Below are 13,274 nucleotides of genomic sequence, written 5' to 3'. Positions count from 1 at the left end.
CTTGGGAGGCTGAGGCAGGAGACTCGCTTGAGCCCAGGAGTTGGAGGTTGCTGTGAGCGTGATGCCATGGCACTCTACCCATGGGGATAGCTTGAGGCTCCGTCTCAAAAAAAAAAAAAAGATGAGTTGTGAAGTCCAGTATCTGATTGAGAAAGGATAAGAGAATCCTCCTAGACAGAATTCACTGGTAGCAGTTACTTTGTTTCCTTCAGTAGGTAAAGCATAATTTGAGCAGGTAAATCTCAACATGTTCTCCCAGGTTTCTCCCACCAACATGGATATGAAGGATTCCCCAAACCTCAGCCAGCTCACAATTATGCTCAAGGAAGACAAGGAAGGGTACCACCCAGAAGTTTTGGACTGACAAGGTGGGCAACCCAACAACTAACTACATGAAACAATTTCCATATAGTAAAAGGGGTGGTTGGGGTCTTCCTCCCACACCCTCTGCACGTCCTGACATGTCTCCAAATCTCTCTCCTCCATCTCCTATGTCAGCCTCAGATGCCCCTCATCTGCTGTTACTGTGAGACCCCACTCTCTGGCTTCTCCCTGCCCCGCTGCTGGGTCTCCCACCTCAGTAGATCCACGGCTCTTCCTTCTCTCCCAAGGATGCCCTGATCCAGTGAGATGCTAGTAAATGTCAATCACCAATCCCTATGATTAAATTCTCCCACTATGGCTTACTTAATCTAGCAATGGGGCATCGCTGAGCCTGGAGTTAGGAAGAGATGGGCAGTATCACCTCATCATATGGAATTTCCATCAGACAGATGCAGTAGATGCAAATAACCTCAAGAGCATAGGAAAATGAAGACAAATTATTAGGTAGAGATGAGTTTTGAGGATTGCTTGACTTTCCTTGTTAAAATAAGATGGCTTCAAATGGTAACTAAAAATTCTAAGTGGAATTATAGAATTAAGGAAATATAATCCATGTACAAATTTTAATACCTCCAGTTATATACCTAAATTTGGGAGAAGATATTACTGCTTAATTTCTAAATCGTATCAGCTCAGTCTATTATAGGCTATTTATAATTTTTAAACCATTTTAGTACTTGATACTTTCCCATTTACCATTTCATATAATGGTAAATTTCATTCCAAACACTCCTATAATAGGGGTGTCTCATATTTTGAATCTCTTTTTTTTGCATTTTTACAGAAATGTTCATTGTACTCTACATTTATGTAACTTGTATTAATTATCAATTACCTTATGCATGTTTACAAAACTAGTCATTAATAGGACTGGGGGAAAAATTCAATGCTCCTGAATTTCAGTTCAGCAAACACTCCTATATAGAGTGAGCAATACTATACCAATTTTATATATAAGGAGAAAATGTCCTGAAAAAGTTAAGTAAATATCCCTGGATCATGTTACATGTTTCAATAAACGAGTCAGGATTCAAATCCAGATCTTCCTAGAACAAAAGCCTTACATGGTACATTATTCCAAGTCTATTGTCTTTTATATAGAAATCCAATGTCTCAAGTTCCTGATCCCAAAACCTCTTTATAAACCCTCTCACCTGAGTGAAGTCAGAGGCATCTGGACTTACCTGAAAGGCATTGAGCAAGGAGAAGGTGATGTGGAAGGCCAGGGAGCTACTGTCGATGACCGTGGCTATCCCAAACCCCCAGGTCAGTCCCAGCAGCGGTGTGAGGATGGCGATGTTCTTACTGATTCTTACAATAGCTCTCACTTCCTGGAACATGGAACTGCCGATGGCAGCTCGCTGGGTCTTGACGATCACCAGTGTGACTGTGATCAGGTTTACTACCACGATGGCCAGAGCTGGGACAACAAAGGCCAGGAGGGCTTTGGTCATGTCCCAGTTGAGCCAGCAGGCCTCAGGCCGTAAGTAGCCTCTGCCAGGCTCGGTGACAGCAACTGTGATAACAGCAATGACCAAAGGGCATCCGTAACCCACTGAAAAGAGAGATGCCACCAGGACTGACTTGGGCAACGTATGGAAAACAATCAGGATTCCGTAGAGGATAAGCAGTGCCTTGGCGAGCATCCAGAAAAACACAGCAAGGTAAAAGTAATGAACAAAAAACGTGGCTGCCACGCATCCATTGTGGTGTGTCACTGGACCACTGAGAAAGGAAGCCACGATGAACCACACGTCAGCCACCAGCAAGGTGGCGGCAACATTGATAATGCACAGGTGGCGTAAATATGAGATCTCCGTCTTTGTCACTTGGCCCCAAACTATGGCCTCAATGGACAAGCAAAGGATCAAGCTGCAGATAGAAACGCCCAGGCCTACGTACGTAATGTAGATCAGGATTGGGCTCTCCAAGATGTGGGGTGACATAAGAATGGAGAATGAGGTAAACAATTTGCTTGGCCTACATTTGCAAACAGCTTGCTGGGGGTTTTCTTGAATCATTTCACAGGCCTGCTGGTCCCATCTGCTCTCCAAGGAGTGCCAGCCAACACACTGAGTCCTTCTCTCCTCTGATTTGCTGATCTTTTCAAAAATCAATGAGATTCTTTTAAGTTCCTTGGGCAAAATGACAGACAGGACAAGCCCATTCACAGTAACATTTTCCATAAGACTGGCTTCCAGAATGGCCCCAAGGGTAGGAAATGCAATACTGATGACCTGGGAAGGGGAAGGCACCTTCTGAAGCTCATCTCTGCTGACCAGCACCCTCCCGGTGACTTCATTGTTGGTATCATTAACTCTCATTGAAAAAGTGAAATTTTTTCCAGTGTCGTCTCCAGATAGGGTGGTGCCCATGGTGTGAATGAACACGTTGGAAATGTTAATGGAATGTTTATTTATGAATAGCTTTCTTGCAAAGGAATTGACTGAGCTCAGCAGGACACAGCTGCTGTTTCTATCAGGAATGAAGGTCCAGTTTGAGATGCTTTTGCTGTTAAGAATGTGGTTGGCCATGGTGCTGTAACTCTGCCAATGAAGGACCAGAATTAGTACTGAGGCCATTCTCTGAAACTACTAGTACAGTCAAGACGCACTTTTAAAAAGTCAGCAGCTTAGGCATCCCCTGGGATCTCAAGCCTCACCCCTGACTAGATGAATCAGAATCAGCATCCTATCTCCAGTTGCCTACATGTACACTGAAGTTTCAGTTAGAGGACAGCGCGACAAGGGAATGCCTTGCCAGGCCTCCTCCTGTTTATGGCAATGCCACGAAAGTGGGCAGCCTTCCACAAGCTCACATCCATCATCCACTCCATTGCACAGCTGGGCCACACTAGCAATTTTCTTACCCTGGTCAGAGCATCCGTCATGTAATTAACTTCTATTAAATCCCAACTTTGTTGTAGGATCGTGTATAGGAACACGTGATACTAACTTGGAAATTCACCCCAGAGGCTGAATCTGCTTTTTACTACCCTCTTGGCTTTGAAGATCAAAAATAGAAGACATGGATCCCAGCCATTTCCCATTTCTGCGGCAGATATGCATGACTGTTATCTTTGCATTCAATTATTTTCCATTTGAGTAAACAGTTACAACTCACAGATAAAAATAAGAAAAGACTTAGTCCCTGCTGGGTGGGACAAGATATTTTAGCAGCCAAGATATGCATCGGAAAACCATACTCCAACATCCACCACAGTACGAAGGAAGCATTCCCTGGAAATGTCTCTTGATTCACCATGTTTACTTTTTCCATGCATTTATTCATTCTTTCTTCAACAAAGATTTATTGAGCACTTGTTTTTGCTAGGATCGGAAATACTGAGGTGACAGATGTGTTCCCCAGCCCCCCAGAAGTACTCAGAGTACTCCCGCCAACCTGCATCCTCTGCCCATCTACCCAATATTCAAGGCCATTCACCTGCATCTTTGCCTCATCGACATCTGTCAGTAGCGCTGTTGATATGTTGTGTAGGAGTTCCACGATGACAGCGATGTTGCCTGGTATCCGCGGAGACTGCTGAATATTTGTAACGACACAGGACAAATCTCTCGGACACTTCTGCAGCAGCATGTCTGTTATGGTCTCAGGCATTTCGGAATATTCATGTATTCTGATACTTCCTTCCACCGATGGAACCGAGTATGTATTCTCCTAACATGACAATTAAGAAAGACATTTTCATTACGTTATTTTTGTGTGAAATGGAAAAGTACCTTTAGTAAAATGTAGCACAGTCTTATTACACAATTGTATATTGTGTAATATTTTTCTATTTCACACTTTTAAAGTCACATCTGCTGTGAGATACCTTGGCCAATACCAAGGTACACGTGCATGAACCAGAAAATAAAAGTCCCAACTTCCCAACTGCCTATCCCTATGCCCGACCCCCAGAATAGCAACTGCTGTCTTTAGCATGCCAGGTCAGACACCTTTTGTCTGCATGTAAATTTCTAGTGTCATATAAGCTTATTTTCTACTATTCCTGAAGGGCGCAGCATGAGTCGTGAAGCTATCTTAAAAACTGAGATTCTGAGATAGATTTGCATGAATCAACTGAGCACCAAAGATAAAAGAAGGATTGCACAGGGTAACAGACAGTCTCTCCCCCAATTCGGTCTCCAGTTGGCAAACTTGAGGCAGGAGTGGCAAACTGTGGCCCCAGGACGGCTGCCTGGGCTTTTCTGTTTGTTTTTTGGGGCTTTGGAGAGAGACCCTCCTTTCACTGGCCCACTGCCTGTCTTCTACATCTTTTTTGCCACCTCTTCTTTATCCGACTCCCTTCTTTCTCTTTCTTTCGGCTGGTTTGTCAACAAGGTTTCTAAATTTTCTCTAGGCTCCTCTGGATGTTACTCTGACATCCATTTTCCATCGTCCTCTAACACACCAAAACTACTTCTTGAAAAAGCTTAAATTCTCTCCACTTGAAATGTAAATCTGCTTCACTGTTTTTTTCCAAAATTCAGTAAGAATTTGTCCATGTGAGACAGATTAATTTTAGCCTGTTCCATTTACAGAGACGTAGGTTGAATCTAACTGACCTTTTAATGTATTTTGACCTGACTCATGGCTAAAGTTTAAAATGAAAGCTGTAGGATTTTTATTTGTGTCTGTGCTTTTATGCATACACGTGTCTGTCTGTATACTGCCTTCGTGGTACAGACTGGCTTAGAAATATATGAGTACTCATAAATAAGCCCAAATGCTTTTCAAGTTCACATGGCTTAAAAATCTTTTGGTGGATGGGGCCAAGCTAATATTGTTGGTTCTATGGGAATAGCTGTGTCTTTTGAGTTACGAGCAAAATACACATTTACTTTTATTGAACTTTAGAGTTCTTGCTTTTATGCTACTTGCCTGGCACACAGTAATCTAACATTGGTTGACAGACAGTTTAACTTAGCATGTAGCTAGTTTTGTCTAGTGTCTCATATCGTTTTCCAATATAATTCCTAAGAGGGATGGATTGAGTGGGTATGAAGGGGATAAAAGTTTGCAAATAAATCTTTAATAATGGAGGTGTTCTAGAGATCTTTACCTGGGGGAGTCTCAAATCTTTTTGGTAACCATACCCTTTGGGATTTGCTAAACTAGATTAAGTGATGGAAGTTCATTGAATGTCCAGACTATTTCCAGATAGGATGTAACTAACTGGCTGCTTGTGTTTATAAATAAAATTCTAGTGGAATTCAGCCAGCTCATTCATCTAAGTACTGACTACGGCTGCTTCAATGCTACAGCAGCAGAGTTGAATAGTCAAGGCAGAGACCATGTGACCTTAAATATTTACTAACTGGCCCTTTGCAAAAAAATGTTGCTGACCTTGGCTTCAGAGGACCCTTTTCTGGCCCTCATCCAGTCTGCCCTTTCTCAAGGCAAGGATTCCAGGGACCTGTAGGGTATGCCTCCCCAGGCCTGTGTCCCTGCTTCTAAACACCGGAATTCCCTATTCAGTGCCTCCATGCCCCTCCAGGGCTGCAGGAGCTCCTTGCTAATTCTGTCCAGCCCAGAGACCATGCTCACGCCTAGGCCTGAGGAGTGGCCAAGGGGCACCTGTGTTTGGGTTATAGAGGTCTATCCTTGGCTGTCCACTGCCTTTAAGATACAGGATGGAATCTGACACAAGAAGCAGATGGAATATATTTTATTTAGCCATTTATAAGGTTGATTTAAAGCATTTAAATCTTAAAACCTATGATGTGTGGGTCTCCATGTGTATCTTTGCTCGGGCCTCCCCTGGGGCAGGGGTAGATAGCTTTTTGAAGGCTAGTCAGGGCTTTCCCCAGGGAGAATGGGGATGTTCCTAAAACAAAAGAAACGCAAAACATAGACTCCTCTGAAGGAATTTGACGCTGAACTTCAGAAAGGTAAAGCCCCCACTAGAAAAGAAGAAAAAGGAACCAAAAAAGGAGAAATGGGCATGTGAGCTGACTTGATTTATTAGAATTTGATTTTTAATGTAAGTTTACTGAAGTCTTATGCAGAAATATGTTTCTTTGTTTGATGATAAAGTCCTTCCCTTCAGGGAAGGGACCTTGCTTTTCACTCTTTAAAGGGAACAGAAATCACCTGAGGATGTGATAAAATACAGAATCTGATACAGGTCTGGGGCGGGTGCAAATCCCACCTATCTATCAAGTTTGCAGGAATGCTGCTGGCCAGGGAAGGGCCCTAGAGTACCTTGGGTATCAAGGCTTTGGGGAATTGAAGATAGAAAAGTAGAGTCTGGTAATTCCAGGCACCTCTTCCAGCTCTAACCTAAATGGTCAAGTGTCTTCAAAACGTGGCAGGCTTTGGGGGCACTAAGCACAAACTTTTACATGCCCAGAGTTCCAAATGCCATTTTTAATGGGGGGAACAGGTAGGTGCACTCATATTCACATACAAAGGTGCCTACACGCCATCCTGCCTCATGCTCTTCCTCCCCCTTACCAAGGGCAATGCACACCTCTAACTGGAGGCTCCCTTTGCTCAGAATCTGAGTTGCCGGAGGAAGGATCCTACCTCAAAGATGTTGAAGGCATTCAGAGTCCGGCAGGTATCGGTGATCTTGGACCATTTCCTTTTCCTGCATAAAAATCCCATATTCCCCTGAGTGCCTGGAGGGCAAAGTTGAGTGCAGTGGGAATTGTCCTCGCAGACACCATCGCACACACCTGGGAAAACAAGCGACGTCAGTATCAGATAGGAAGGTCTGAGCTTTGGACGGAACTGGGCCAACCACCATGCTGTCATTGCAGTGAAGGCCCATTACTCCTGCAGACTTCAGCTGTCTTTTCTTTGGAAAGTGAAGGAAAATTGCAAAGGATACGTGCTTGACACGTATTTCAGCAGCAAAAATCCTACCGTTTCCAACAAAATCTTATCCTGAACTCCAGTGTATAAAACAGATAAAAGTGGACCTGCCCCAGTGGAAGTGGGAAGAGCCCACAGGTCAGTCCACCAGGTCAGTCCACCGGGTCACTCTCAGACCTCAGGAGACCCCCAAGTACCTCCTGCGGCCCTAGAACCACCCAGATCGGCCCCAGTTTGGAATGCACTGCCTCTGATCTTCTTCAAGAAACCTCCCAACCCCAGAACTCTATAAGGAGTAACATCATTTATCACAGACCCGGGCTAGCCACTGCCCCAGTTTGAGTTGGCTCAGTATAGGATCTATGGCAAAGAACCCTCAGACCAGGATGGAACAGAGGATGGTGGGAAGAGAGAGGAACAGGGCTGGGGTCAGAGGTGCAATTTAGTATGAGGGGAAAAAACCAGATTGTAAATGCAAGCCATTGAGGGGTTCCATCTGCCGTGCATTAGACAGAGGGCTGCAAGTGGCCTTCTGTTGTAACAGATAAGCAGGAAAACGTCCACGTGACTTGGCACTGCTGCCAACATACCATGCGACCAGGTAGACACCTTCTCCTTGCTTTTGCTGGCAGCCTAAAAAGGGAAAAGCAAAACTCATGTCAGAATCAACTGTCAGCACGCCAGCCCGATAGTTTACTTTCATCTCAGATGAACAGTATCTGAATCAGCTATGAACCCCACGTGGCCGCCCAAAGTCGAGTCCATGGAGTTGGGCCACGGTGCTATTCTCCTGTCAGCCCTGACAGCTTCCCCTCCACTGCAATTCAGTTGAGGTTCTTGTCTCTGTCCAGTAAGGATGACCTACTTTCTGTCCAGGAAATACATTGTGAGCACAGGGGAATTCACCAGGAAGTTAATGCAGGTTAGTTCTTCAGAATCCCCTGTTTGTATAAGACCCTTCAAAGTCTTGGGAGAGGAACTAGCAGTGGGTTCACAGGGTCATGTGTTTGATTAAATTTACAAAACTGAAATCTTTTCACCATCTGCCATCTGGTAATGCTATCATGTTTTTGCCATTCCAATTCTGCCTCCTTCACACGCTCCCTCATCTTGGGTATCACCAGAGAGGCTGTATTTATTTATGGAATCTGGACAAAGAAAAGTTGAATTGAGGATACATTTTGTTTGGACTTAATAGGATATATTTATGTCCAGTATATCAAGGAGAATATCAACATATAGGTGGCATTACTTCTAAAAATATTTACAATGAATCACAGAACAAGAAAAGTCTAAGTGCCCCATACCTTGCAGCTCACATAAAAAATAAACCTGATAGGGGCAGTGCCGGTGGCCCCATATAACAAGGGTGGTGGGTTCAAACCCAGCCCTGGCCAAACTACAACAAAAAATAGCCGGGCGCTGTGGTGGGTGCCTGTAGTCCCAGCTACTTGGGAGGTTGAGGCAAGACAATCACCTAAGCCCAGAAGTTGGAGGTTGCTGTGAGCTGTGTGACTCCATGGCACTCCACCAAGAGCAATAAAGAAAGACTGTGTCTAAAAAATAAAAAATAAAAAAAAGAATTTGGGTTGTGTATTGGGCTTTTTAAATATCCTTCTAAGTAGCTATTTCAGTGTCTTGCACATACATGTGTCTGTCTATATGCATCTTAGTGCATATGTACACCCTGACATATATGTGCATGTGTATGTGTATGAGAGAAAGACTTGGTTTTCCTGTTTCTACCCCAGAAGAGTACCCTCTCCTCTAATGGCTGGGAAGAGTGTTGGCCCAATAACTCCAATTTGAGTTCCAAGATCTAAGCTAGCGGGGAGGAAACTGGAAATTCAGTGACCCAGCTGTGTTACTAAACCTTGGGCTTCATGTCAACTTACGGGGTTCTTCTTCTACACATTGTTTCTCTCTATTCTGTCAAGAAACAAGGCTGAATATTCCCTCTGTTCTTTACCAAATAAGAACTTATGGAGAATCTGAATTGATAATTTGGGGTCTCTCCAAAGTCAAGAAGGCCTTACTGAGGATTCATGCAACCCAACATCCTTGAGCTCACAGATGGAAGATGACTTCTTACCTTACAGTCAAGAGAAGTCACTTTTTATTATATAAGTGGAAGATTTAAAATTTTTTCCAGTAAATAAGAAAACTAAAATAATATTTTTTAGAGTTTTAAAAGACTTATGGATCATCTGATCCAACCTCCTTATTTTACCGATAAGGAAACTGAGGCTTTGATAGTGAGGTGACTTGCACAAGGCCAGGCAGGGACTTCCTCTTACAGATGGAGCTATAACTTAGCTTTCCTAACTCCTACAATATTGGTCTTTCTGAAAAGCCAGACCATGTCCAAGTGCAACAAGCAGAAGGAATGTGTGGAAGGATACCCAGGCATCTTAGGATTTTCAGAACCCATCCTGATGGGACCTTGGTCTTCAATCCACAATGATAAATACAGTTAGAAGTCAACAACTCTGGGTGATACTTGGCCTATTAAACAAACAAACTCCAGTGGAGTCACATTTCATTAATCAGGCACGTGGGCAGAAAGCCATGATGTGCTGTTTTGTTGAGAGCAGCTCTGGAAACTCTGCCTTCTTAAGTGAAGGATCTGACTCATTTCTGTCCAGTTCATTTGCCAAAGCACATCACATATAATTCTTCTGCTCCCTTAATTTCTAGGGTGACATTCAATATGGACCACGTTGGCCTCAGAAACCAATAATTCCCAACCTAATACTGTGAAGTAAAAAAAAAAAGATACATGCAAGCTGGCAACTTGCTGAACCTGCTGAGCTGCCTGGGCATGTGGGCAGTTCATGAGGGCAGAACCCAGCGGCCGAGCACCCAGCAACTTGTACAATGAGAAGAAAAGAAGAAAATGCTCCTGGTGGGAGACTCCTAATAATCAAGTAAAACAGCCAACCCCCCATGCTCTACCCACTTTCCACATTCTTTCTATCTTGTAGAAAAGTGTCCACAAGGGACAGGAGGGGAGGGAGGAGAGAGTACCACCATGCTGTGGGGCTGGAAAGCCTCCCCTGAAAGGCCTTTGCAAAGGAGTCAGAAGCCAGGGCCCTGTTTAGTGTTGGGGTGGAGCATAGAGAGGATTTCCATCCAAGGGCAAACTAGAAAATAAAGTAAATTTCATTTGAGAAACTCCTGGAAAGAACTTCCCAAGACATTTTTTTCCTAAGGAGGGTCTTGTTAAGAAAGTACACACTGGGGCAGCGTCTATGGCTCAGTGAGTAGGGCGCTAGCCCCATATACCAAGGTTGGCGGGTTCGAGCCTGGCCCCAGCCAAACTGCAACAAAAAATAGCCTGGTGTTGTGGCGGGCGCCTGTAGTCCCAGCTAATAAGGAGGCTGAGGCAAGAGAATCACCTAAGCCCAGGAGTTGGAGGTTGCTGTGAGCTATGACACCACAGCACTCTATCAAGGGCAACAAAGTGAGACTCTGTCTCAAAAAAAAAAAAAAGAAAGAAAGAAAAAAAGAAAGAAAAAAGAAAGCACACATTAGAATGGAAAGAGCAAGAAGCTGAGAATCTGAAAACAGAGGCTCTGGCTTGGCCCTGTAGAGAGTAGTTTGGCCCTTCAGGTCAGTCACACTCCGGATCCTGAGCTCAGCCTCACCATTTATGAAACAAGGGAATGGGGCTTCGCCAGTGGGTCTCAAAACTCCCTTCCAGATCTGCCAGCAAAATAATAATTCTCTTTTTCAAAGATGTTCAAAGTATTTTGATATTCTCTGTTTCTCAAAAAGTCTCCACACCTTATTTTAAATAAGAGGGAAATTAAAATGATTTATGGTAGGAAGAAAAATATTCCAGAAACAGCCATAAGGCTCACTGTCCCACAAAATTTAAAGGAACATCTTGCTGGAACCTGCGCCCCAGTTAGACCTGGCCTGACCATAGACTACCCGAGCTGCTCACGCTGCTCTAGCCCTGGTGTTCACTATCGGGTTTCTCAAAGGACACGTTATTGCCATTCTGGGTGGGACAATGCTGCGTTGTGCCAGGCCATTCCTAAGTCTTGCCTCCAAATGCCACTAATTCCTCCTGGTCGTTGTGTCAACCCTCACCACCCCCACGTTTTCAAGTGTCCCTCAGGAAATGGCACCGCCCTGGTTATGAGCAACCGACAGGCTTCGCTCTCACAGGGGGAGGAAAGAAGAGTTGATTACCCTTCTGTCTTTCGAGCCTCACCGCATGAGAAATTCTTTTTGTTCCAACTTTTTTTCATGAAAGAAACTCAAAACAAAAACTAATTTGTTAGTTATTGGCTAAAAAGCTGTTTGGTGGGCTGCGGCTGCGATGACTTCTGGCTGGGCCAGTCACTCCGGCCCTGTCCCCTCCCTCCCCACAGTTCTCAGGCTGCTGAGAGCTGCTGCTTCCCTGATGGATTTTCCTACCCATTTGCTCTCCCCGCCAGTTTCCTCTCCATGCTTTCCCCTTCTCTTACCTGGCATAACGTCTTACAGGACTCTGTGGGCAACAGAAACACCAAGCAGTACAGCAAAAGTATATGAGTCATCGTCTTCTGCTCGGCTGACTGTCTCGCTTCTATAAAGATAGATAAAGAGGCAACATGTCTCCACTCTGAAGCTCACACAGTTCCGTGCCACTGCAGACACAGTCAGCCTGCAAGGCCCAGCTCTGTCCCCGTGCTGTCCACTCACACCTCTGCTCCCCTGTGGTCTCCCATGACTCCCTCCACCCGAGGCTGCCTGAGGTGTGAGGAGCAGCCCCTCTGGGAGGCACGGGCAGCTGCTGAGATAGCCCCCAGCGGCCTGCCTGTCACCTCTACCATGGGAATCCCTCCAAAGGAAGCTGCTACTTGCTGGATTTCTTTTTATTTTTTTATTTTGTTTCATTTTTGTCATTAAATCATAAGTGTGTACATTGATGCATTTCTGGGGTTCAGGGTACTGATTTGATGTACAACGTGAACTTACATTGAACTGATTAACACATCCATCACCTCGCTTACTTATTTGTTGTGGTGAGACAATTATTCTCTTTTCTTAACAGTTTTGAAATGTACCATTGCATTACGCACATTAGGTAAGGTCCTTGCCTGCCAGTGTACAATAAATAACAGCCTGTGTTCACAGCATTGGAATGATGGTTCCATCTTTGGGTTAGGCAAGGCTGAGAAACGTGTGGGTGGCTACAGCAGAAGATGACCTGGGGTTTCTGTGGGCAAGTTCCGCCTGGAAATATCTTTTGAAGGGGAGTAAGCACCAGGCTTGGCCTATTAGCTCTCACTTCCTCCTAAATCTGCAGCTATAGGTAGGAAGACATTTCTTCAAAATTGATCTTAGGTACCATCTGCTATTGGTATTTCTACCACAACTAAAATCAAACTAAATTGATCTTGACACCTAAAGCAGGACTCAGATTATAGTGGGCACACTATGTACTCAGTAAAGGGGGAGAAGGAGGAAGGAAAGCAGGGAGTGAAAGATGGGAAGAACTGACAATTTACATAAGGATCTATGCTTTATAGAGGACTCACCTCAGTTAAGAATTCCAATATTAAACATTAATAATTGTTTTTTTGGAGACAAAGTCTCACTATGCACCCTCAGTAGAGTGCTGTGGCATCACAGCTCACAGCAACCTCAAACTCTTGGGCCTAAGCAATTCTCCTCTTGCCTCAGCCTCCCAAGTAGCTGGGACTACAGGTGCTGACCACAACACTCGGTTATTTTTTGGTTGTAGTTGTCATTGTTGTTTGGCAGGCCCAGGCTGGGTTGCAACCCACCAACTCTGGTATATGTGGCTGGTGCCCTAGCCGCAGAGCTATAGGTGCCGAGCCACAAACATTAATAATTTTAATATTTTTCATCCTGGGGAGATAGTCTCTGAAAGGTACTGATGATTTTTTTACTTTCAGATGAAAGGATTCACAAGACTTGCATGTCCATCAACAAAGGCCAGGGACTATGACAATGGGTGCTATTTGACCATTTTTAGCCAAAAAGAAATTTTTAGCCCAATCACATAAAATTCTACAGCAATGTCATTATTTTAAAGACTATGCAAAATT

The 13,274-nt window shown here is 44.3% G+C and overlaps 1 protein-coding gene across 1 annotated transcript in view; it reads right to left on the bottom strand.

Annotated features, from left to right (window-relative positions):
- The window catches only part of ADGRF2 (adhesion G protein-coupled receptor F2), an 18,542-nt gene extending 6,786 nt beyond the window's left edge, over window positions 1–11,756 (bottom strand). Inside the window, exons 1-5 of the mRNA XM_012804681.1 lie at window positions 11,685–11,756; window positions 7,797–7,839; window positions 6,916–7,067; window positions 3,829–4,062; window positions 1,569–2,930 (exon numbers count right to left, since the gene is read on the bottom strand). Coding sequence (XP_012660135.1) covers window positions 1,569–2,930; window positions 3,829–4,062; window positions 6,916–7,067; window positions 7,797–7,839; window positions 11,685–11,756 — 1,863 coding nt within the window. The remainder of the gene's footprint in view (window positions 1–1,568; window positions 2,931–3,828; window positions 4,063–6,915; window positions 7,068–7,796; window positions 7,840–11,684) is intronic.
- Between the last annotated feature and the right edge of the window lie 1,518 nt (window positions 11,757–13,274).

The sequence above is a fragment of the Otolemur garnettii genome, unplaced genomic scaffold, assembly GCF_000181295.1.
Source record: "Otolemur garnettii isolate 467f Iridium unplaced genomic scaffold, OtoGar3 scaffold00031, whole genome shotgun sequence".
Taxonomy (NCBI): domain Eukaryota; kingdom Metazoa; phylum Chordata; class Mammalia; order Primates; family Galagidae; genus Otolemur; species Otolemur garnettii.
Note: the sequence above shows the minus strand (reverse complement) of the source record. Positions and strands in the feature narration are given on the sequence as shown.